Below are 26,857 nucleotides of genomic sequence, written 5' to 3' on the forward strand. Positions count from 1 at the left end.
TTCTTGGCAGGTTTTCAGTTGGTTATGTCAACAGGTTTTTGAAATGCACAAATATCACAACGGTAAGAGGGAGACACATTAATCAGAGTATGCAGAGCTCTGCGTAAAAATGAATATTAGTGAAATATTTATTCACCATGTAAACCATTTAATAGGAATATTGTCTTTTTTCAGAGCAAGGGCAAAAATCTGAATATTTTGTATTTGTTTTGTTGTTGCTGCCACTGTATGTATAAAAAGAATATGACAACTTGATTTAAGTGTAACTCAATTATTAAAATCAGCTCAAATCAAACTCATTTACTTGCAGGAAGTAAACAAAAATCACAACACAGTGTACAAATACTAGTTCCATTTTATTTGCAATTTAAAATTTCATACAAGATAAAAGTAGATAATTCAATCTGCCTGAACATTGTTGGTATATGACTCAAATAAAGCCATTAAAATCCTTGATATATGATGTGCGGACATGGCAATATTCTAAACAGATTATAAAATGAAAATGGGTGTTTTTAAGGTATGAACACACACTATGATGATTTGACACAAATTAAAAGGACTTTCTGAACAGGAGCTACAAACAAGTTTTTGTAATCTACACATGGCAAAGCTTTCAAAGTGTGGAGAATAACACATACAGTACAAGATACCTTCTGTAATACACATACTTAACCGAAAAATTCCATCAATGATCGTACGTCGACAAACACACTCATGGCTCACTTGATATTTCAGTGTGATAGCGGCCGTGGATACGGGGGCTTTCAGTTATCTGGAGAAAAGTTTTGTAAACTTGATCAATAATGATCAACTCTTCTAAACTGCAGCAGTGCCCACGATGTAGCTTTTCTTTTCTAAATCATAAAAATCCACATGTTGCATTATTCATCAGCAGATTGCTTCAGATATTAATGTTTGTGCTGAATGATCTAAAGCTCACCAGACAGTTATTCTTGAACAGGGAGTAGGAGTAATAACACTCCATTTAGATGCTTTTTCTTTTATTGATGCTCCACAACATAAACAACAAGTTTTATGACATATCAAAGGGAAAATTATAAAGAATCAATCATATGTTGGGCATTTCATGTGTCAACGCTGGACAACAAAACCAGAACAAAATCAATCTACCATACCAAATCTCTAAAAACCAATGAAATGGGTGGCCACCCAAAACATCTGCATGCAAACACACCTCACATATCTGCAATATCCAGAAAAGTATTACCAGTTGTCCTGTTTGTTCTTGGATATTCTGTACGACAAACCAAGAAACAGCATTTCCCTGTGTTCACACTTGCTCCCTGCAACGAAGGGACTGAGACATCTGGATCAGTAATGGTGCGTTTCCACCAGCAGGTTGGTTCAGTTCAGTTCAGTTCAGTTTTTTGTGTTTCCATTGTGAAAAGTTGTGGATGGTACCTTTAGTACCTTTGGAACCGTCCCCATTTTTCGTCACCTCTCTGTTTGGGGTACCCAGCGCCCAGATCCGGTACTAAAAGGTGGAGCTAGAAACAATCAACCCTCTGTGCTGCTCCACTGTTCATACCATTACACATTTTTCATACATTAGAAAATTAACTACAGAATGATGTTTTGATGATGAATGATGTCTAGTAGCAGCTGTAGACTGAGAAAAAAAATTATTTCATTCATTGGGTCGACTGCCGGCCAATTTTTGAGTGGAACGTTTACTTGTAATGTTCGACTTGAATCCATCAACACACCTTCAATTTCAATAAGACTTTGACCACTCCGGCTGTTTTTTGTTGTCTCTTCTGGATGAGATACACTTTTAGTATTGAGTGGATCTTAACGTGTTCAAAAAAATTTATATTCATTGTGACCAGATTATGTAAACTGCATACTCTAATTCTCACTAAGAGAAAAAAAAATGTGTCAGAGCTTCGTTCTGGTGCACTAGGTCAGCACTAAACCGCCACTCGTGCCTAACAACAAGTCAATGCACATCCCTGCTCTTTTAAAATATCCCATTATGAGAGACTCTCACTGCAGCCTGCAGCCCCCTTCTGTGGACGATAAATGGGGTGTGGACTTCACTCTGTATCACAGGTGAACAAGGAAATACAGCGAGTGCTAATGGACGGCGCAGCAAGTGAGTGACAACAACCCCGCCCACATTTAAGAGTACTAGCTGTCTGCAGAAGAAAGACGACACAGATCTTGGGTCTAGGTACCTCTTCGTAGGTGTTACTTTTGGTTCCAAAGGTACTATACCAAAAGCCTTTGATGGAAACGCAGATTAAAAAGATATAAATAAGACAGATGCTGGGTTGGGAGGCTGGATGACTCGCATGACTAGTTATGAGTCTAGGTGGGCACAGTGATACTGCGGGCTAGAAGTGCCAGCAGAGCCAGCTCCACAACCCCATGGGCTTGTTCCAGTGCCTCCGCAGCCTCCCGGGCAGAAAACCCTGCTGCCTGGATTCTCTGGATGTGCTCAGCTGGAAATTGTTCTATAAAGGGATGTGGAGAAAGGAGAAGAGGGGCTGGAGGTGTGTGCTGGGGAGCCTGAGCAAGAGGAGGGGAAGAGGGGGAGGAGGTGCTCGTAACTTCCTCAGGTGAGCCCACTGCCATAGACAGAGGGCTGAGGACAGTGTGCTCAGTCTGGAGGCCGAGGGTGTCCGGGGTGTTGGTGCCAGAGGCTCGTCCATCTGCGACCCCTCTCCCCTGCTGCCCCTCTGGAGGTTCCCTGAACTCCAGGTCCCCTGCAGGATCCGGAGGAACCTCTGGCTCAGGCTGCAAACTGCTGATGTTATTTGCCTCATCTTGCCCACATCTATCCGCCCCTCTCTCCTCGGACCCATCTGGACACTGCGGCGGTACTTGTCCCTCCACAGTCTCTGCTGTATCCCTGCCCAGATGCTCATCCTGGCCAGAGAGCTCAGGCGCAAGACACTTTGATGGTCCCTCATCAGACACAGCAGCAGCATGGTTGGCTTTGGCATCGCTTGGTTCTGCACCAGCTGTGATGGCAGTAGAGTGGGCGTTTTCGGGCGTTGGGGTGCATGGCTCGGGGGCGTCTATTTCCTGTTTGAATGGATGTGAGGGGGAGCAGGAAGCGCTGCGGTTTTGGGACTGAGCATGGTTGTTGGACACCAGCAGCTCGTGAAGCTCCATCAGAGCGGCCGCCAGCGATGGGATGCCGTCGGAGCTGGAGCAGTGCTCTCCTTCGGGCTGGTCCCTCTCTGAGGACACCATGCCCTGGGAGGTGGTGGGGGAGTCCATTTCAACAGAGTCCGGTTGGTGAGGAGCATTCGGACAGGCTTCTGTGGCATCAGCGAGCTCAGACTCAGTCACCTCCTGCTCCATGGGTTGAGTGGGGGAAAGTTCCTCTGGTTGGGGGAGCGTGTTGCTGTTCGTCACCTCATCTGATTCAGCATCCCCCTCTGAGTGGGCGGGCTGTATCTCACCCTCGCTCTCATCCGGACACTGCGTTACTGTAGTCATTTCCGCAAGAGGGGTACATGTTTGAAGGACGTCTGTCGAGGAACTGGGGACAGGGGGCACTTTGGAGTTGCTATGGTCGGGCCGAGGGTGAGGATGGACCTGATCAGTTGTAGAACCAGCATCCTCAGCTGAGGATGAAGGTAAAGGAAGCTCCTGGAGGCCAGGTTGGTCCTGGCACAGCTCTGGTGCTGAGGCCTGCTCCATGGCGGCCGGGGCAGACTGAGAGCGATCCAGGGTTTGGGGCTGGCCAGAGGAGGGGCTTTGGGAAGGGGAGGTGGATGAGGACATTTGGTCTAAGGTTCTGGGTAATGTAAATGGTGGGGGCTGTGGTGAGGTAGTTTGTCCATCTGCAGTGTCTATTATAAGAGAAAATATAACTGGGAGTGAAACAATGAGTGGAGCTCTCAGGGTCATTCAGGAATACTTCACCCCTCAAATGATCATATGTTTATCAATTATCTACCTCGTGTTAAGGCCTTTGCACAATGAGTCCATTTTTTTCGGATGTGTTTTTTAAAAATCTGCCATCCAATGTAAAAAGTTATGCAAAGAACCCTTGCACACTGAGTCTGATATGTTTCATCGCTCTACTTGTTGTAAAAACTCGCAATACAAGACCCGTTTGCTCTCTGGCTCTGCTGGAGGCACCTCACTGGCTGTCACCACTCTCTCCCTGCATCTTTCATTTGACATCCAAACTGCACTGGGACTGAGCCGTCCTCCTCCCTGCCTCTAGATTCTTGCTTTCTTTGTCTGCGTGTGATCCACATCCACCTCCTCCTCCTCATCCTCATCATCATCATCATCATCATCATCATCCACCTGAATATCACTATCTGACCTGCTAAAATTTAGTCATCTGAGTTAGGAAAGGATACTTTGCGCTCCGCCCCTCTCTCTTGTCGTGGATATGTCTGGTTCCCACATTTTCCTCCCTGATTCTTGGTCAAATAACTCACTAAAAGCTTTTGACGGATACAAAAAACTAAGGAAATCGAAACGGTGTCAGTGTGCAAGCATGATTGACACAACTTGAGGTAGTATTTATTTTTAATTTCGGACGAAAAAAAGACCGTGCAAATGCCTTTACCTTGAATTTGTGGAGAAATCTGCATGCCTCTGGAGAGCGATGAATCTATAAACTGAAGTCATAGAGGTCCATATTCAACAACAGCAAAACTATCAAAACAACGGTTTGCAAACTTTAACATAACTCGTGTATAATCCAAGTCTCATTTATCAAGTTATATGCTGAGTACTTTTCAAACAGATAGCCCTTTCTGACAGAGAACTGAAAGGAAATTTACCAATGTTTTCTTCAAATCCATTGATCAAAACAGTAATTTTACCTTGCTGAGCACAGGAGCTGCTGATCTGCCACATGGATGTGTAAAGAGAAATGGATCCAGCATTGGAGGAGAGGCACTGTTCTTTCCTTTTAAAGTGCCAGACATAAAATAACACAGATGATCGGCTGTTTCCCAATCATTGGGTCGGCCCTCGCAGCAACTACACGAGAGACTTTCCCTATAGCCCTCTGCTAACTTGAATGGGGATAGAATGGATCAAATCCCAAAAGTGAAATTAGTTATTTTTCAGGGGTTGTGAAGTTCAAAAAATGTATCCACTGCTTTACATATGTCATTTTCATATAATTCTATGGGAAAAAGTCTTTTTGGGCCCAATGGCATCATATGATGGACGCCAGAGTTATAATCTGTTTGGCCACTAGGGAATTTGGCCAAGCTAGCTTCCTGTGGGCTTGATTATGTGACTACATGATGTTGTGTTATTTTGTGATTTTGGTGAATTCACACAAATCCTTTTAACACCAATCGATCAATGCAGCGGTAGACCGCAGCTCCCGTGTTCAGCAAGATAAAAATGACTGTTTTTTGTCAATGGATTCTGGCTTTGAAGAGAGCAGTGATTAGTTTTCCTGCCAATTCAGTTCCCTGTCATCAAGGCTTGTCTTTTTGGAAAGTACTGAGAAATGAGACTTGGATTAACCTGCACGAGTTACTTGAGTTGTTAACAGATGCTTTAAAATTGTTTTGCTGTTATTTAAAACAATTCCCATTTACTTTGACTCTACAAGAATTTGCTCTACTTTTGGATACTTTAGTAACAGGAGGTATGCGCGAAAAAATAATGTTTTCTCAACAAATTCAAAACCTAATTGATATACAAATGGTCATTTGGGGGAGTGGGGTTAAGTATACCTTTACTTTGGATAATATGCATTTAAGAAATAATAAGTAAGAATGCCCTTACTGTAACTATAGTAAATTTTTGAATACCTGCTGCACATAGTTTTTTACTCGTGCTACTTTTTCATCTTTTTATGTATTCAGAATAAATACATAGATAGAAACAAAAGAACAACATTGATTAACCAATCCAGCAGCAAAATAATAGCAAAATAAAAGACATAAATAGCAATGGACTTAGCACTGGCAATGGTCTTGTGAATTTGCAGTACCTGGTTGGTAGGGCCCTCTCCAGCTGTCTCCAAATGCATCAGTGCTGTCCTGCTCAGGGGTTAGGGCACACACCACACACATCATGCAAAGGGACGGAGAAAGTTAGCAGTCACACACAGAGCATGCACCAACCTATCAGCCTTTTCACACACACAGATGTGAAAAGTGTCATCCAAAAACAACTTGAGCCTACGTCCTAACAGAAAGGTCACAGTGCAATCACAAAACCTGTCACTGAACCTCAGAGAGCTCAGCTGACGTCACATGAGTAGGACACTCGATCAAAATCTCTTAACCACGATGATCAAAACTAGATATGATTCAACAGCTGACTGATGCCTCCTCTCTAGTGGAGGACACGTCTCGTTCCACAACGTCGTGGCTGTACCACGGAGTCCCTCCTTTAACTCTACTGCTGCTGCTTTTTGTTTGAGTTCCACTGATCAATGTGCAGCCATTACCGGACATGACTGAATGATGGAAAGAATAACAAAGACTAAGTGCATCAATGGCAATAGTACAAATGTTAATGTAAGCCTTTAAAAAGCATTAAAGGGAAACACATGATTACGTTCTGACGCCCTTAAATGTTACAACAATAATCCAGCTGGTGTAGACAGCACCACTTTTTGATGACAATCAACTATGGACAGTTACTTTTATACATAACCTAAATAGCAGTGAGAGAAATGGATAAACTGCTCTATCACAGGATATGCCACATTATATCACAACATTGTTAGATATTGTGACATTATCCTTTTTCTGGAAAAGTCCGCTGAGACACTGTTAGTGCATAAAGTAACTGGAATGAAGGTCTTTATTAATCTAGTGAATTAAAGTGATTCTTAGCAGATTTTCAACCAAGTCTGTGTCACTGCAGTTTTGGGAGTGTGTGCATATTAATGCTGTTAAGGAATTCTGTGCCACCAGCAACCAGACTTCTTCGTCTATCTGCCAGCCAAAATCCGCCAGATGATGCAAAAATGACATGTTTTGTGTCATTCGGCAGTCTTTTTCTCATGGCACAAGTTGGGAGTTACTGGTCCTGCAGCAGGTGGGGAAGCAAAACGCTGTTTATCTGCATACACTCTTCATACCACTTTTTTCAGTGCAAGCCGTTTGACTGACAGCTGTGAAAACACAACCTCATCGAACATTACAAACAATCCCTCATAATGAGAGGACTCTCATAATTATGAGACCATCATCTCATCATCCCAGAGCAGAGGTCACCAACTTAATGTGCTAACTTTTTCGCACAGTTTGGAACAGCTGTAAGCTGTAAAGTGAAACAAGTATCCATGGTAACGAAAGCAGCAAAAAAACAAAAAAGAGATGAAGAGGATAGCAGCGCGTCTTGTGTATCTCATTAAATGGATTGTTGTGGATTTTTGAAGTGGGGCTGTATGAGATACTTATGTGGTCAAGTCAATTTTATTTGTAAAGCCAATTATCACAAAACACAGTTTCCCTTTAGAGGGCTTTACAGCATACGACATCCCTCTGTCCTTAGACCCTCACATCGCCTAAGGAAAAACTCCCCTAAAAGAATCCCTTAAATGGGGGAAAAAATGGAAGTAAGCTCAGAAAGAGCGTCAGAGGATGATGAGGGATCCCTCTACCAGGACGGACAGACGTGCATTAGATATCGTAAATAACAGCTCCATTACAATGTACAGTCAGTGTGTTACATAGATTACAGTAGCTGGTGGTCGGCGTGCTCCCGGTTTGCTTAAACACCCACACACCCCACAGGTGTACTTTACAGATTACAATTAAGAGATAAATTATTTCCAATGAAAAATGCAATACATTTCTGTAGTGTTGCTGTGATATCTTACTGATTTACTGTGTAACATAATCCTGCTCACAGAAATAACCACCAACGTCTCTACTGGCACCAGATGCCCCTTTGAGTGAGTCTTTGTAGGTGGCTTCATGTGCTGTTCTCACACTCCTTCAGGATCCATCTGCACTGTTGGCTAACACAGAATCTGATGAAATGTTCAACAGTTCATGCTGAACTCACTGCAGTAAGAAACAGTCAGTGCTGTTGATTAGGCTCCATTAAGTGTTAATGAAGCCATCAGTGCTTCAGTGTTTCCTCCAAAGTACCTCTTGATATACAGCGGGTCTTTAAAAACACAGTAAATTATGACAGTAACACATCCAGAAAGGACAGCCAAAAACTAGGCGCAAGCACTCAGAAGACTGTTCTGTCTGCCAGCACGATGCTATCACAAAGAGACAAAGGTTGCTAATGCAGTGATTGCTCAACAACTACAGAAATGATCTTAAATGCATAATTATAATAATACATCTGGTTTTAACTGCCTTTCACACAACCCAGAAACAAGTCAATAACACACACACACACACACACACACACACACACAAAAAAAAAAAACCTCCTCTGAATCATAAGTGTTTCCCTTTAAGCCTAAAAAGCTCAACCCAAGCCCACAACTCATTTACCTTATTTTCTTTAATGCTTACATTTTCCTGACAGACATCTCAACTGCCTGACGTCGTCTTATTCTACAGCACATTTAATTTGCTGAGGTGATGACATGAAGTGATCATGTGGCTGAAAATTCAGATGACTGCATAAATGGGGTTGAGAGTAAGAAGCTGTAAGTGGCACATGCAGATGTGTTTCTAACTGAGCTCAAACAAGCCCAATGAAAAACAGGCTGAAGTGCAGATGGCAGACTGTTTCTTACCGCTCTCCTGTATAGACCTCTGAAGTGCCTCTGCCAGTTCTCTGTCAGCTATCTCATCTGGGCGGGCATCTTCACGCCCCTCTGCTCCGTATGCCAGTCGGGCACACTCTGGCAGCTCTGCCTCAGACAGGAAGCGAGTCTCGGTGCCCGTAGTGCCTATTAGAAGCACGCTCTTCTTCAGGTCGATCGAACACTAGAGGGAAAACAGGACAAATAAGGTAGATAGATAAGATATTATTCAGCTTTTCTGCATATTGAGAATACAAGGAAAAGAAAATGGAAACCTCAGGATTATTTAATTAACTCCAATACAGCGATACACTGATCAGATAAAAAGGGGCTCACACCTGATGTCTCTTCAGCATATCCAGGCCAAGCAGCATGTCCATTGGCTGGTCCTCCAAGATGGAGAAAGAACAGGGAAGGAAGTCCCCCTCGATCTGGACCTGAGCTACATGAACGCAACAAGACAACACAATTCAACACTGAGGCACACCAAACCGACACCAGAGAACTAGCAGCAACACTACTGAAGTCGCTCTGAACTACTACTACTAGATTTTGCATTCATCTATTGTTGTTTTTGCAGTGCATAATGGTATGAAGTCATTAGGTCAACCAGTTGACATATTGCCAGTATCATGATGTGAATTTTTCAAATCATATTAAAAATTATACCATTAATATCATGAACGATATGATATTGCACACCCTCTAACAGGAAGTGATTTAAAAAACATTCAGTAACCATTCAGCATGTTTTCAAACTGCAAGCAGCTTTTGTCTCACTGTAAGTAGGAAAAAAGCTTGTCTGACGCCACAATCGAGTGTTGCTCAAATAAAGTTCTACAAAAAAAACGATACTCACCCAAATGAACTCTGCCGATGATCTTCTGGGTGCCCACTCCCTTGGCGATCCCGGCCCAGCGACGGTCCACCAGCCGCATGATGTTACAGCGCTCAGCGCATGCTTGGCTCATGATGGTCATCTGGGCTCCTAAAAACAAGGAACAGCAGAGCTCTATAAATGCTTCATCCTAAACAAAAATCAAAACGGCCTGTGCAATGACGAGGGGAATATTATGTTTTTTTAAAACCAAATGGTACATTAAGTACATCATTGTTCTGTGCTCAAAGATGAGGTTACTCTTTCAGATCTTGGCTGAGTCATTCTGGTCTTGTGGTGATCAAAAGGGGAGTGAGATCATAGATAAGAGCGGCCGTTACTGATTATAATTTACAGTCATGCAGGCCAGTGTGAATCAGTGTTATTTCAGTTAAGTAGATGCACATACATTTGCTAATCATTAAACTAAATACACTGTTTTATATTTTATTTATCTGTAAAGCCACACACAAAACTGAAAGGACAATGTAGCACACCAACATTTTAAAACCATCCCTATTCAAGGCCAAACACCTACAACAAATGGGATCAGGATTTAATGCTCATTACCTGAGTCAACAAAAGCTTTCACAGGGTGCCCATTGACTTTGCAGTTAATGTAGAGCATAACCACCTGTCCAAAGCTTTCTGGGGCCTCCTCCATTGCAATGGTCATGTTTTCTTCCACGTTGTGCTGCCTGGAAATATGCACAAATCCAAAGAGAAGAGACTCGAATTTTTAAAAAGGATAAAAAAAAGCTTTGGTGAACAAGCGTATTTTTTTATTGTCCTAATGGTAGTTCTAAATAGTACGGTCAATTTCTTGAAAAACTCAAATATCATTATATTGAAAATTTTAGGGCTGGGTATTTGTACTCAACATATTAAAGGTACTGATCTCAGTAACCCTGCAGCAAGTTACAAAATCTAAACATCTCCAGTCAAATGTTAACTTCATTTAAACATTTGTACGCCAGGGGTCTGATCAGAGACTATCCACGCTCCCCTGCCTAGACCTTTCTCTGATTTGGAAAGTTTGCTTGTGTTTATTTTTATTATTCCCTGAGTTCCTGCCTTTGCCGAGTCAGTCAAAGCACTTTGAAAACAGCTGTTTTTAAAAGGTGCTATAAAATAAAGTTACTATTATTATTATTATTATTATTATTATTATTATTATTATTATTATCATTATTATTATACTAGATGCCACCCTACTCACCTTATGGGAACTGCATGAAGTAAGTTATTGGTATTGGTTTCCAGGGCTGTACCTGACTCAGAATTGTGTCATTTGAATTGGATTTGGCTATTCAACACAAAGTCTGAACAGGTCTCCACAGGATGCGCAGCGAGACAGCGGCGTTCACATCATATAGTAAACATGCTAACAGGGCTAATGACAGATCACGAATGCGCAATTTTTTTTCCTGACACTAGATATCAACAAAAGCCAGACCGTATCGTATTAACCTTATGGGAGCTGTAAATTCACCACTTCTTCACTTTACGGTGTGGTCTCCCTCTCTCTCCGTGCTCTTGACTGCATGTTGGCAACTGCAAAGAATAGCGCAGAAGTCAAGAGCACTCACTCCACAGCAAAATTTGGGGACCTAAAGATCCCCAAAAGTACACTGCCCAGAAAAAAACGGCTGCTCAACTTGAAGCAATCTCAGTCGACTGAGGGTCTGTCTCCAGCTTTTAAAGGGCAGCCCTATCAGCTTAACTTTAAGCATACACCCAGCCCTAAAATTATTACACCACGATATCTCATGACAGAAGTAAAACTGAGGGTGCACCATGCTGGAGACAAGGGGTATGAAGTGTTAGGTTATGAATATTCACAAGTGATCAACAAAATCTATGGTCTCTGCGCTGTACCTGATGTCCTCCTCAATCTTTGCCTGGGCATCCAAATCAAAAGGATCAGCAGTCAGGAGTCTGATCCTCTCTTGCTCTCTCCTGGCTCGATCCTGCTGTTGCTCCAGCAGCACTTTGGTGAAACGCTCTAAGGAAATAAGACAGTTACAATAACATGACTGTTTCAAATCTGAGTACAATAAAAAGAAATCGTGTCATGCGACAATGAGCAGTTTTTTTGGTTTACCCAAGTCTCCGCTCAGCAGGGCCTCAGCAAGTGGCGGGTTTCGCTCCTTGAGGAGTGAAAGCTCGTGTGGATTGGATAATAGCATCTGCTGGAGTAAGGCGGGGTCATCCAGCCCCTGAGGAGAGGAGCCACGAAAGGCCATTGGCGTGGAAGATTGTGAGGCGCGCTGCGGCTGCTGAGGCTGCTGAGGCTGTGACTGTGACGGATGCTGCTGTGGAGACTGCTGCTGCTGCTGCGGCCTTATGGCACCACGTTGACTAGTTGAAGAAGAGGTGCCGGGGATTGTGATGGAACGAAAGTCGATATGTGGCAGACCTAAGGAGCACAAAGGATAAATGGAGAGAGGTTAGCATTTTGCATAAAAGCTCTGCTCACTTAAGAGATGATCCTTTGTCTTTTGTGCCTTTTCAGTAGTGTTGCCTTGTGTTCCTGGATATGTCACTTTGCTTTTCATAATCAACACATAACCTTCATTTACTTTCCTCATACTTTGGACGCCATATCTTGATCTTTTAACAAACGGCAAACCCCTCTATGATAAAAAAAAACAAAAGAAAAAACCTGCTTGTCACTAACTAGAACCCACAGCAGTAGGTAATACAGGTTGGGTGACTATGTGGATGTGAGACAACATTGGGCCTCATTCGTCAAAAATTTAGTTCTAAAAACTTACAAAAACTGTGACGTTCGCAATGTTTTATTTTTTAATTGTTCTTAGGTGAGAACAGAATTTACACACACAAAAGAGCACTTCAGCACATTTTGTGCTGACATTTAATGCAGAATAATGGGCTATTGTGTTTTATTCAATTCTACAGCTATAAAATATAGGTTTTATTTACATTCTTATTTTACAATATATGTTTTTTATAATTGGTTTCAGAATTTTAGAAAATGCACATAAGTTATGAAAATGGGAACCATGCTTTCTAATGACTGAACACACAAACATGCGGTTGGGTGGGACAAAAAGTGACAAAGCAGCGCTCCAATTAAGTTGTCACTAACTTAAAGAAATATTGTTTGAAGTCGTCCACTCTCACCTTGAATGACTTTATTTCGAACTAAATATTAAAACATATAAACAAACAGACAAAAGTACAGTGCCCGAAAAGGAGTAGGTTGAAGTAAAACTTATATGTCCCCGGCCCTTTCTATTTTTTTTTTAACTTTTCACTCTTATTATTTCAACAAATTCCCAAATTTATTTAAAACTAGTGTATCGACAACCATCCCCAGTTTAAATTAAATAAATAAATAACTATTCCAGGTGTACATACAATCCAAAACTCTTTCTCTCCCACTCCCTGTCTCTCCCTAAATACACACACAGTACTCCTTGGACAGCGCTGCAGCGCTCATCTCTGTCCTCAGTCCTGATAGTTGTGCTAGTGTAATGCATAAAGTTTGCGGGTCTGGCTGTTGATGAACGCATATTTTTAACATCCCATGCGTCTTTTTAGTTATTTTATATCCACCCCAATGGTAATAAATATGGCAGCTTGTTTGGCATTCTCTTTCTCAGAAATACCTCCACTTCAGAGTTTTTGGGGGTTTTTTTCAGTCCGGTGCTCCGCTCTTTTCAGACTTTTGTTTCTCTCAGCTTTTCCTCAACAGTCTCCTTTTATGGGCATTTGCGGGGCGTTCATCTTTGCTACTGAGGATGAACAGGTACGCGCTGTGCGCTTAAGATTCATCATTCTAAGAAGGCAGCTGCGAACAATCCGGGGTTCAAACATATCATGATTCAGGCATACACTTTTTTTAGGACTTTTCTTGACAAATTTAAGAAAAACAAAAAACATAATAATATATTAGTGAATGAGGCCCATTGTGAAAATCAGCAGCAGCGCTGATCTGACAGTGTAGGGAGCGGCTTCTGACATTCACAATGCTCAAAATATATGAAGTCAAAGTCACGTCCCAACACATCATCCATCTTCTTGTAGAAAAACATCAAACCACAGAATAATATTACACCATCAAAGAAATTGTATGGATCCATGTTCATTGGCATTTTAACTGAAATCTGACAATATATCTAAATTTTTATATAATTTAAAAACACGTGTTACCTGGGAAGGCTGGCTGAGTTGGTGGTGGCCTTCTGTCAGCTTGCCTGAGAACCACCACATCTCCATCCTTAACACCATAGTTCCCCAAGGCACGAGAAGGGTCTTTTAGGAGCTGTTCTACATATGTGATCTGTTAATGGAAAAAACACAAAAGTAAATTTACATCATCATACAAAATATTCACAGATTCTTGCTTCCGTTGTATTTGATGTGAATATTTGATTATAGAATATGTGTCTGAATATGATAAGCATGCCTCATTAGCTCAAACTGTACAGATGTTACAAAAAAAGCTGCAGTTATTAGATGTCTCTTGCTTTTGTAAAGTCTACTTTTCTGTAAGAAAACCAGACTGAACTATGTGATGTAGCTTTACCGCCTAGTCAATTCAGTGGTCCACCTGACTGCAATAGCTTCTGTACAACCAAGGTTATCATCTAGTAATTTTGAGTTTTTAGAATTGTTAAAAAAGTCTTTGGGGTGTTTTTTTCTTTTCGATTTTTAGTTTTTGGGGTGTCTTATTTGTTTGTTCAGATTTTTCTGCATTGGGTACGTTTGCATTTAATATTTTAGTACTTTTTCCTGAATACACTTACTGACTTAATTTTCAATGCTGGACTTCACTTGTGAAAGAGTATTTTTGCAGTGTGGTATCAGTATTTTTACTAAAGTAAATAATCTGAATACTTCAGCAACCAGTGATTATAACACATTCCATTAATGCCAATATATTCAACTGACCAGAATAGTACTTGACTGACTCTGGTGATTTCAGCTTTTCAGCTCTATGTTATTTTGCCCCAATCCAACATAAACTACTGCTCTAAAAGCTTAAGTACTGTTGAATGTAAATCTGTCTGACAATGCCCCAAAACAACCACAATAAGAAGCTTTGCTGGGGCAGTTTATTATTGCATGGCCACACTAAATTTGTTTAAGTTATTGTGTAATGTATTGTCTCTGACCATTAAAAAAAAACATTGCTAGGGTCAGAGTAACAACGTCAAAGCGAGATCTTGAAAGGGTCACCCACACCTTTATTTCCAATGGATTATATTATTGCAACTGTCTCTCAAAACTGCAACTTTAACTTATTCAGACTGTAACTGCAAGGGTCCACTGGCTACCTGTCACTCAGAGTTGATTTTAAAATCTGCTGCTTGTGTACAAATCACTCTTTGGCTCAGCACCCACATATATCTTTGACATGCTCGTGACATATAAACCTTCAAGGACCCTCAGGACATCTGGGGCCGGCCTACTGACCGCCCCAAGAGTTAACATAACATGAAGCAGTGTTTCGTTATCATGCAGCACAGACGTGGAATAACCTCTCTTTTTGTACGCTGCCTACTCGACCCCAAACTTATTTTAAACTTGGTTTTAAGTAATCATTTTTATCTTTGTACTTCTTGTCTGCACTTTTGCTACTTTGAATGTTGATTTTTATTTTTTTGAAAAAGTAAACATTTACTTTTTAGTTTGCTATTTCATTGTAAATCTGTAGCCTTTATTATGTTTTATATTTTATTATGCTGTTAAGTACTTGAATTACCCTGTTCTGTGAAATGAGCTATACAAATAAAACTGCCTTGCCTTACTGAACATGAGTTAACTGTAATTTGAACAAGAAATCTGATAGCTCCACTTCCACAACAAACGTAAAAGCTCAATTTACTCATTGACGTTACAGGAAGGGTATTTACACACTCTGTAACGTATCATTGTTCTGAGTCAAACTGGGTGCAGTTTGTTCAGAGTTATGTTGACATGTTTTTGAGACCATCATTTTATCTGTCAAGAAGATAACATGCCGTTCTTATCTTGACTGAACATGAGAAAGCTGTTAAATAATGTTACTGGAGCACCAGGCATAACAACTTTAGTCAATTAATTTTTTTTAAAATATATATATATAACTATATATATATATATATCTATCAATCATAACAGCAGAAATGATCATGTTGGCTGACACTGACATTACATTTTAAAGCACATATTAAAATATTATTATCGTGCATCCCAAATTTCTTTTTAAATACTTTCAGAATTCCAAAAACTCTTTAAAAAGGGTTTTAAAGAGTTGACTAGATTTTAAACTTAACAGTTTTTGAATATTTTTCATCAGTATTGTACCAAATTTTATTAAAAACTTCAAACAATAACCCATTTTTTCATTTCTTACCCTTATGGTACAGTTTCCCTTTTAGGTAACATACCCAAGAGTGTACCCCACATAAAGATATAAAACGTTTTTAATTTCTTTAAATTAAGTCTCCGTTCGTTGTGTTTCAGAGAGGAGAGTGTGGTGCTAAAGAGGGGAGGCACTTCAGACATTTTTTAAGGACTGGGGAGGAAGTTATAGCTTATTTCTTTATTTGACTTGTGAGAGGGACATTCAACTTTAAATGGCCGTATTTTGTATTTATTTCTTTTACCCTCAGGGGCCCCTCCAAGCTGCCAGTGGGTCTAAAAATACAGTTTTATTTAAAAATCTCCAAAATCACACTGTTCATCACAACAGTTTATTATGGTTATTTATATTGCCCATGCACTTTCGCCACTCACAGTGAGGATCAGGACAATAATATTTGCGGCTCCAAGAAGGGTCAGTATACAAATATATATATTAAAAACGGAGTTACACCCCAGCCCCCCTCCTACTCTGGTAAATAAAATACTCGTGGTTAACTTTGTGAAACGGTTAACCGTTAACATTAGCCTCTTTTAACTAGTCTGACAACAGTTAGCTCCATTAATTTGTCTTTAGCTTGACTTCCCGCTGTGTTAAGGCCATCCGCTGATGCGGACTGTCTGTAGCCATTAATAACTGTTAAGGACATGAGGCGACTCAATTTTTCTGTTGTCCATAAACGAAGTTTCGCAACAGCCCGACCATCAAAAGTCCGATTCATGCTAGCGAGTTAGCTAGCTAGCTGTTAGCCACGTTAGCTCTCTGGCCACAGATAGCCTTGGGTCTTACCTGGATTTCCCCGGCTGGGATTCCTGATTCCAGTTCACAAAGTGCTACAAAGTCTCTCAGCTCCAGCTCCGGGGACACATCGAGGGCGAAGGTGGTTTCTGGGCGATCCCTCGGCGCGCAGAAAACGGTGACCAGCATCGCTTTTTCGGGGCAGGATCAGAAGACGAACCCGCTGCAACAGAATGCGGTTAGTGTGTTTCCTTGTTTCACTCAGGAAAACCTAAGTGTTGTTTGGATTTTAGCCAGTTTTAAGACGTGTTTCAGTACAAAAAGCGTCAAAGGTGGAAGTAATATTAAACCGAAAGACAGAGACTGCCTTGCACTTACTGGGTAAAATTCCTGATTTGACAGTTTCTCTTTTAACAACTAAACAACATCGAGTATTGCTCAGAAGTGCCGCATTTCATCCAGCTTGTTTTTCGACATGTCGCATAACAGAAATTGCAGTCGTGAGTAGTTTCTTCTTCTAGTCTTAAAATACTGCAAACCACAGTCATATTACCACCTACTGGAGACTTTTAGAGTTACACACATTCAGGACAAGGCATAAAGAAACTTGGAATAATTATTAGGCCTGCACAAGCAATAATTTGTCCCACTGCGTGTAGACGCTGTAAAAAAAACAGTATTTATAATAGGCCTATGTTATGAGTGTTGTGTTTTTTTTTTACTTCATGAAACAAAATAGTCATGGTATAAGTCATATGTTTATCAAAACAAAATCACATAAAAAGTCATAGCACAGGACAGCAACCAAAATGAAAAAAGAAAGTCACAACATAGTATGGTGAACGAAATAGCATAAAAAAGTTCAAAATTTAGAGTATCGTATGTCTTCCAAAAAAGCATACAAAAATTATAGATCAGTATGTCGAATTAAAAATAATACTTATACATCTTTAGAAATAGCATTTAAAAAGGTCCTTATAAAAGATGTTGCAAAAAAATGCAGTCAAAAAGCTGCTACAGTGGCCTTCGAGGAGGAAACAGTTGATGCTGTTACTTGGAATTTGCATTTTATCTCACTGACAGCAAACCAAACCAAAGTTTATCTGTGCATCACCATTTTGGAGGTAAAGGAGAGATTACAGAAATACACATTTTAAAAAGACTTACTGAAAATCCCACAGTCACCAATACTTTCTTTTCTAGTGAGCATGAAACCTCTGCTGCATACAGCTTTCAGCACTAAACAGCCAAATGGTGACACATTTTGAGTGCAACAGCAAAGAAACGACATTGCAGTCAAAACGTTTTCACATTGAGGTCGTTCAACAAACCAAGCTTGGTTTCCCTCCCCTGAGTTTAAGGTTTTCGGATGACAGCATTTTTGTCCAATTATTGTAAAGCACTATGCTGATTCAACAAATCTAAAATGACTGTAGTTTGATACAACTGTAATACACTTGTAAAATAAAATCCTCTATAAAGCAACATACTTTTTAAGTAATAACAAAATACACTGAGATTTAAAGGACTTTTATATTCTTTAAGGGCTTTTGTTATCTCACTGTATGCAGTTATGGGTATGGAGTTAAATATATATTTCAGTTGATGATATCTGAGGACCAGAACTGAATGTAAACTGTATTTATAATTCACGGTTGTGTGTCTTTTAGCCATAAGTGGACCCATTTATTTAAGAACTTGGAATATCAAATCTGAATGACATAGACACCAATTAGTTTTTTTCTCTGTCTGTATATCTATGTGCAGTATTTATTTTGTGCCACCTGCTACTTTTTATGCTGTCTTTTTATTATTTATTACATATGTGAACATGTGTGTGTGAGCGTGTGTATCGTACTGCACGCCAGACTTTGTTGTACAATTAGGTTCAATGACAATAAAGCTTGTCTATTCTATTCTATTCTTACTCACCACGCTGACACACAAAATGTTCAGTTTTAATTTCTGTGTAACCTCAACGTCAGGGTGCAGTCCCATTATCTACAGAATTAGTGTTCTGTGCATCGGACATGAGGAAAAAGATTACACAAGCCAGCACATGTATTATCCTCGCAGTCTCATGTATTTGTGTGTCCACAGAAACAACATTCATTCCATGTTCATTTTATCTTACTGCAAAATTATGAGAATGTCAAAACTGAATGTTCATGTGAAAGCATAAAGTAGAATTTATGTTAAAGCCCCTATACACCAACACAGTGTGTTGTCTGATTAGCCCCATCCTGAGGAACATGTGGGCGTGTATAGAATCTGCTTGGTTGGCATCTCCTTCACTCTCCAGTTTGAGTTGTTGCACCTGTTAGGGTGGGACCATTTACTCTTTTATCATCCTTATTAGTCCACAGAGTCTGGTGACACTAACGTCACACCACGATTAGATGGGTTGTCCTGATCACAGGAATAACAGATGTGAGATCCATCATGTGTAAACTTGTGCTACAATGGAAGTTCGCCAAAATTGACCAACAACAAAGGAAGTGTGTTTCGACACTACAGAAACAGTATTTAAAGGGGCAGTTCATCCCCAAATTAAAAATTACATATTTTGGCCACTTGTCAGTCTAGATTGTTTTTGTGTGAGTTGCAGAGTGTTGGCGATATTGGCCATGAAGATGTTTGCCTTCTCTTGAATACAATGAAACTAAATGGCACTTGGGTTGTGGTGCTCAAAAGCACCAAAGATTATATTTTAAAAACTCAACAGCAAAGTCTCCAAAGCCAAAAATCATGTCCTGGTTACCCAAGATAATCCACAGACATTCTTGTGAGCAGTTTTATTAAGGCACTATTTTCTGTCCAACCACCAACTGTATCGCCATGCAGAAGGAAGCGTGCATCTACTGCTAGCTCACCTAGCACCACCGAGCTACTTAATGTTTCAGCTCAGCTGAGAAGGATACCATTAATGTTTACATCTCCCGCTGTCACGAGCATGACCCTCTCAACCATAGGTGGATGCATGCTCTCTTCTGCATGGCGATACAGTTGCCAAGTGTTATTTGGATAAAACATTTCCTGTAAGAATCTGCTCACAACAAGATCTGTGGATACTTTTGAGTAATAAGGTCATGATTTCTGAAAAGAGACATTGCTGTTAAGATTTTCAAATATATATATTTTTGGCACTTTGAGCACCACAAGCCGAGGGCCATCTAGTTCCATTATATTGGAGAGAAGGCAAACATCTTAACAGCTGATATCGCCAACATTCGGCAGCTCACACCAAAACAATCTAGTCTGACAAATAACACTGCAGGGTTGTTTTTTGTAATTTGGGGTGAACTGTCCCTTTAAGCAGTAGTAGTGGTAGTATTTAAAGTTTGCTTCCCCGACATGCTATGAAACTTGGAGTTTGTTACACTCCCCTGCACTTAGAGGCCTGATTTAAACCTTCTATGATGTCAGACAGAAACAAACAATGGGCTTTTCTGATAATAAACATCTTTGCAAATGTAAGAACAGAATACAGAAGTTCACTTTGAGCTTTGGCCATCAAATTAAAACTCGTATCAATGAGTTTATGTTAATATTGCTTCAGATTTACAACAAATATGAAATATGAATATATTGAGAATTTTGGGATACTGATATTAAAATGTTTTTTGTAATTTGTCTGAGAGATAGCCTGCTGAGCAGAGATGTGTTTTCAGCATCCTTTTTCAGAAGCAAGCCAACATTTGTGTGGTTGTATCTTGCAGGCTGATCTAGCGTATGCGGTTCTTTCCATTTGCTCTTTGAGTCTGTATGCAAAGTCACGATGTCATGATCTTACTGGCAAAAAAACATTAAGCTGCATAGTTTCCGATAGTTAAACCGCAGACCTCGTACCTATTTTCCAATTAGTCCTGAAATAACAAAAAAACCCAGAAAAAGGTTCATAAACATGCATATCTCTAAGACTTGTTTTTATTACAGATGATAATTTGTTTCCTAAAAAAAAAAATATAATGGAGCAAGCTACTCTTGCACAGATGGAAACTGATTATCACTTTTAAGTTTGATGTCTGTTGATATAATAAATAAAGTCCATCATCAAAATATATGTTTTGGTTAAAAGCTGAGTTGGAAATGTAAAGGCTTTCACTGAATGTGTAACAGGTACCAGCGAGAAATGCAGAAAAGTCGAATAAAACAGCATCTTAGAAATCCACAAACCATTCATCATGGAGAGGCTTTCAGCAGCAATGCTATTTTGTTACTAAAATGTCGCGCATGTAAAATGTTTTTTTCTAATTTCAAGATTATTTTGTAGTAACAAACACAACTTTGCAATTTATTGTAATTTACAATGACATATATTGTTTAAAACATTTTGAAATCACAAAATTGTAAATAACAACAATAAAAATGTGAAGTGATTAAGTCCACTCTTGACCTTTGGAAACAGCAGAATGACAAATGAAAAGAGATTTTAAGTTTGTAAAAACTGATTTGAGATTTTCTTCATGATTTAAAAATCCAAATGCTGTGTTCATATAGTTCATATAGAACCGTATAATTAGGCTGACAGAGAATACTGGCAATGGTAAAGTTAGACGCCCTTGCTGTACAACGTTTAAATATTTTCACTTTTTGCCGTCTTTGCCGGTGAAATAATTTTCAACCGGATGTTACATAGCTCCTTGACACCAGGGGCTCAAAATGTTTTGTCGAGGCTGAACGCACCCCAGGCAAAAACAAGGGAAGTCTAGACAATTACTGGAGATTACTTGAAAAAAATACATAAAATAAAATAACATAAAATAAGGAGGATAAATAATTTTATTTTTCATTTTATATTCCGTTCTTTTTAAACGATACGGCATCACCATCACAACATACTGTCACGCATGTTGCGTTTTAAATGTCCTGCACCTGTCCTGGTGCCTTGTGAATGCAGCATATGGCCTAGTCCACACACACACACACACACACAGGTATTTTTGACAACAGTGTTTTTCTCCTTTCTCTTCAAAAAATCTCAGTCCAAAACAAAATGCAAAAACACAATGTAAGCACTTGCAAAAGCATGCCAAACCAACAGGCAGTCACAAAACCCTGATACCTCTCTTCTTCCATATAGTGGAGGACTAACTGTACATTTAACATGTTAGAGCCAGCGCTTACTTGTCCACATTCACATTGCACAGAATGTTGCGCTCTAATAACGATGCGCTCTGATGTTGTTTTCAGTCTTCTCGTGAACACAAAAAACAAAGTTCTGAAAATCTTCATCCTGGATGGAGTTTTAAGAAAATGTTCATTTTCAGTGTCTAAAATTGTAGTTTGCGTGTGGGAAAGCTGTTGTGTAGTGGTGGGTATATGCAGGTATATGGGGTATAGCCTACCCACCACTTTTTCTGCCTGTTTACAGTATAATTGAATACCCATGTCTGTGCTGTGTGGACCACACCTCAGGCAGCATACAGAATGATGTATGAGTGCTAACTAGCAAACTGTAACTTATCATTATCCCTGTTATTTTGTCATATATTCATGCTTTTTTAAATTCTCATTGCAAAGTATAATAAGCAAGGCATTAGAATACATTGTAATTTTGGGCTAATTTATGTCCTCACTTCTATTTATAACATCAAACCTTAAATGTTTCCATCCGAAGAAAAGGTTACGGTTGTCTCAGTCAATGAGTGATTATCTCAAAAACACGTGGGCTTTTCATGTCTTTATAACGTGGTGATCCCTTGTGTGAGGTGTCTGACTCTGTGGTGTTTCACAAAGGAAACGCTCAGAGGCACCTGGCGGCACTGAAGCATTGAACATGGTTCTGCTCAAAGTGCTTGTATTCACTTTAACTTTTAATGAATTAATTGTTGATTTGGATGCTTGCCCACCAGGTAAAGTATGGCTTTCTTGTACTACACTGTAATTTTCCTCCTCATTCTGTAGAATGCCGTAGAATATACTAACTATGGTATACTAACTATACTACTACGGTTTTCACTTTACAACATCCTCTTATTCTTTGTGTGCTTTTGAACTTGAAACCAAGGTCAAAGAGTAGCACGTGACAGGACAAATTGTGAAGCTTGTCCCAATGGATATTATTCTGCTGAAGAGAATCACACCCAACACTGCAAACCATGCACAAAGTGCAGTGGCAGTAAGTGTTTAAGTTTGGTTTGATGCATTTTTACAGAAAATACATGGATACTTTGAGCAATAGCTGATTAACCTACATGTTATTTTATACACCAACATAATTACTGATAAATCTGTTAATACAGCCAAAATACGTGGCTGGTTTTTAATTCTCATGTTTGTTTGGTTTTTTTTTGTCGTAGAATATGGAAGTGATGTTAAAGAAAACTGCACCAATGTGACAAACACAAAGTGTCAGTGCCGTGGAGAATTTCTTCCCTCAGAGAGGGATTCTTCCACTTGCAAATGTAGCATTGGATTTGGATTCAGCCCTGGAGGTACAGAAAAGAATCACAAAACACAGCATACATTTTGTTAAAGAAAATGTCTTTGCAGTGAATAATTGTTTTTCTTTTCCAGAGTGTAAAAAATGTGAAGATGGATATTTCAACACACAACTGAACTCGCCCTGTCGAAAATGGACAGAGTATGTACTGTTACGATTTTTTAAAAGATCTGTACAATCATCCTATAAAAATGTAATCTCAACAATGTCTAGAGTACCTGTCGTTTACAGTTTTTTATCTTTCATTCTAGATGTAAATCAGGAGTGAAAACTCGTGGAAGTAGCACATCAGATGTCACCTGTAATCTAGATTCAACAAGTAACCTTTCTATCACTACAACCCCGACGTCAAGCAAAATTATTTCTATAATCACACGCTTAACAACCACCAACACCACCATCAACACAGCTGCTCGAGTTCCCACAGCAAGCAAAGTGCAGCCTCCCAGCGTAACATCCCACCATCCAACCACCACCACCACAGCTGCTCGAACACCCAGAGTGCCCTCAATGGGGAAAGGGCAGCCTTCCCCCACACCAGACACGGGAACCTACAGTGGTCCAGGTAGAACATTTGCTGCTATCCTTTTATGACTTAGCCTCATAGTAAATAATATTAAGTAACCTGCGGCTCGGTTGTCTTGTTCAGGTATGACCCTCCTCATATTTGGAATTATTGGACTGCTTCTACTGACCGTTGTGATCTGCAAGTTCCACATTACTCCTCAACCAGCAGAACAAAGTATGTTGCAAGATTTAAAGTGAAGTGATTCTGCTTGTAAAGGAATAGTACAATGTACCCTTTATATTTGGTTTCTTGCTGAGAGTTTTAAGAGAACATTAATAGCCCACTGCTCTCACAGCAGAGCAATATTTAATTTAGACTTTAGATCAAAATGCTTATTAGTTTGAGTCACATTTTAGTCCTTCATATGTTTAGTCAATGAAAACTCTAAATGTTTGTTTTCAGAAAATGACTCATTGTGTCGAAGGCCAGTTGAGGAAAGCGGCGACAGCATCCAGTCTCCTCTCAAACTGAATCCAGAGGAGTAATGAGGTGAAACGTTCCTCAGCATGAAACTGTCGACTAAGACTGTGAATTTTTAGATCAGAATATCCGTATATGAATAACTTCACACTTATCACTTATGTTTTCCTTTTAGTGTTGGTTTTACATTAGAAAACACATCAGAAAAAAGACCTTTTACTGTATCTGTATTATAGCAGGTGTATTCACAGTCTATCGTCAATATTTGACTTTTGTTTGTTCTGTTGCAATAGAATACAGGGCAAATAATGTGAAAGATTTGTTTTAAATCATACCTCACTTTTTGTCATTTAACTGAAAATCAATTTAAAGTTAAATATCACGAGATTGCTCTTACTACTTCAGATGTTATGCTTTCTTTGGTTAAATTATTTTATTCAAAGAAAATCACTTTCTAAGTAGCAGAATATTATTATTATTATTTTTTATTTTTTTTTTTTTACAAATTTGGACATGTAGATTCTCAGAAATCCTACTAATTACCTTATAGTATGTTAACAATCTTTGTTACTCTTGCTAAAATGCACATACTTTTTTTTGCTGCTTTTTAAAGCCTTTTGATATTATACTATGTGATATGGTTTAATGGGGCAAGTGACAGGTTTCTGAGAAATACAGTATGAACAGTATTGCAGTAAAGGTAAGAATCAATACCATTGATTTAAACTGTGAAGTAATGGAGAGTCTAAGAAAAACCTTTTACTTTCTTTATGCAGACTCTCAGTCTCTATTTTGTAATGATTTGATCTTTCACTTCTGTCCCACTGGTAGCAGTTCTGTTAAGGTGAGAACAGTAGTTAAAAAATGCTTTCAGTGGTGTGTGGGGTTTGGGGGAGTTCCCCTGTGGAGTTAAATGCGCCTCTTTTTCCCACTGACAGACTTCCTCTCATGTTTTCGTTTAAGCCGTTGGAAAGATTGATGTCGTAAATGTACAGACTTTCATGTTGTTCAAACCTCACTGAAGACTTTTCCCCAGTCAGTAGTCAGAGGAGTTATGAAAGCATGCCCTCGTTATTTTTATTCACTTATGTTTGGCTAAGAAATCAGATACAAAAGCCACCAAATCTCAGGTAGCTTTGTGCATATCTGTCTGGCTCAATGTGAAGAACACATGGAAAAAAACTTTAAACTTATTCCAACTCATTTATTCCATTGACGACGCTCTCTTTTACTCTATTACAAGTGGAAGTCCTAAAATTCCTCAAAATTCCTAAAAAGTGCATAAGAGGTTTAGCAATAAAATGTGAAAGTATGTAATGTAAAAGTTCTCTGCAGTGAAATAATTATTATCAAATATCATATAGATTGTTAATACTGATGCATCAGTGTACAAGCAGAATTTTCCTGTTGTAGATGGTTGCAGTGTAGCTTGTTTTCATATTGTTGATACAGTTATCTTGTTTAGTCCAGTGGTTCCCAACAAAGGTGTCTGGCAGAGTGTCACGAGACACATGTAAGGAGTTCTGAGATTTTTCTGGGATTGGAAATGAGAAGAAAAAAGGTTCTGACACAAATCTGTCTTAGCTTTTTAACTTTCCTCTAATCTTTTTGTGGAATATTTAATAATTTTAACAATTATTTAAATGAAATATAAAAAAGTCTCTTTGTTGGAGATGCTATTAACTCAAACACTGACATCGGAAATGTGACAAGAAGCCCCAAATAGATGCCGCTTTAATATAAAAAGTCACAATACAAAAAGATTGGAAACCACTGGTTAAATTCCAATGTGTTTTATTTATTATTATAAATCATATTTATATATTGCCAAAAATCTTAATCTTATTGTATCTGCCAAATAAAAGTATTGGAGTAAAAAAACACAATTTGTTCCTTCTAAATAAAAAAAGAAGTATTTCGTATCATAAAATGGAAATACTAATTAAGTACTGATACCTTGAAATTGTGCTTAAGTAGAGTACTTCAGCAATGTACTTTTCTTCAGCGTCCTCTCCAGGCCTTATTGTAAAGTGTGTTTCTATTTTCAAGTATCATGTTATTTTTTTCTGTTTTTTTGTACTATATCCTGGGATGTGTTAATACAAATTTATTAAATAAACTTGGCTTTTGTGTAAGTAATCATACCAAATGAGTCTGAGCATTTGTTATGCATATGCTTTAAGCTGGAAACAGTCCCTGCAGAGGCTTTCAGTAAATGTCAGTGATCCAGGAAGTCGGTGGGTGGTTTCAAAGAATTATAAACAACACGCCAACCAAAGCCTCTCTTTTTGTAGAAATAGGTGCAACTTGTCTCACTAAACAACATGCCATCAACTGTGCATATAGTATGTCTTTATTTTTAAGCTACATTTTAGCCCCCTTTTGTGAGTGGCATTAATTATGTAAAGCTGATTGTAACTTAGACCTTGGGCATAATTTTCAGGCTTTTGTGCAGTGCACTCTGGCCTAATACAGGCAGTATTACATGAAAAATGGCACTGCAAAAGAGGCACAAAATCTTTTTGCATTAAATAACAGTTTTGCTCCACTATATAAAATACAGGCATTGAATATTCATAAATATCCATTAACTTATTTTATTTTTAATGCAAAAAGCAGTTCTGTATTTGTGTGTGACAACCAGGCAGCGATTGACATTGACAACCCACATTGTTAGATTGACAGTACTCTAGACCTGCAGACTGATTTTAAACAGCTCTTGGCTGGTCTTTCAAAATACA

At 39.2% G+C, this 26,857-nt stretch overlaps 2 protein-coding genes across 3 annotated transcripts; one reads left to right on the plus strand and one right to left on the minus strand.

Moving 5' to 3' along the window:
- Nucleotides 1–337: 337 nt before the first annotated feature.
- Nucleotides 338–17,207, minus strand: ddi2 (DNA-damage inducible protein 2). 2 transcript variants are annotated; one of them, XM_042507159.2, is made up of 10 exons: nucleotides 17,062–17,207; nucleotides 16,735–16,906; nucleotides 13,749–13,878; nucleotides 11,674–11,988; nucleotides 11,448–11,574; nucleotides 10,140–10,267; nucleotides 9,552–9,680; nucleotides 9,031–9,134; nucleotides 8,684–8,876; nucleotides 338–3,830 (listed from the first exon to the last, which is right to left on the minus strand). In XM_042507159.2, the coding sequence occupies exons 2-10, from the start codon at nucleotides 16,870–16,872 to the stop codon at nucleotides 2,335–2,337; spliced, it is 2,760 nt and encodes a 919-aa protein (XP_042363093.2). In that variant the 5' UTR covers nucleotides 16,873–16,906; nucleotides 17,062–17,207; the 3' UTR covers nucleotides 338–2,334. The 2 variants fall into 2 exon arrangements, with proteins under 2 accessions (XP_042363093.2, XP_087946016.1); XM_088089890.1 differs by lacking the exons at nucleotides 8,684–8,876; nucleotides 9,031–9,134; nucleotides 9,552–9,680; ... (4 more) ...; nucleotides 16,735–16,906; nucleotides 17,062–17,207 and adding an exon at nucleotides 5,957–8,677.
- Nucleotides 17,208–22,016: 4,809 nt separating this feature from the next.
- On the plus strand, nucleotides 22,017–26,259 carry LOC121961202 (uncharacterized). Its single transcript, XM_042511099.2, has 7 exons — nucleotides 22,017–22,538; nucleotides 22,694–22,804; nucleotides 22,986–23,120; nucleotides 23,203–23,269; nucleotides 23,380–23,693; nucleotides 23,778–23,870; nucleotides 24,099–26,259. Exons 1-7 carry the CDS (start codon nucleotides 22,463–22,465, stop codon nucleotides 24,179–24,181), a joined length of 879 nt encoding a protein of 292 aa, XP_042367033.1. The 5' UTR covers nucleotides 22,017–22,462; the 3' UTR covers nucleotides 24,182–26,259.
- Nucleotides 26,260–26,857: the final 598 nt, after the last annotated feature.

Source organism: Plectropomus leopardus, chromosome 2, assembly GCF_026936395.1.
Source record: "Plectropomus leopardus strain MGB_pleo_1.0 chromosome 2, ASM2693639v1, whole genome shotgun sequence".
Taxonomy (NCBI): Eukaryota; Metazoa; Chordata; class Actinopteri; order Perciformes; family Serranidae; genus Plectropomus; species Plectropomus leopardus.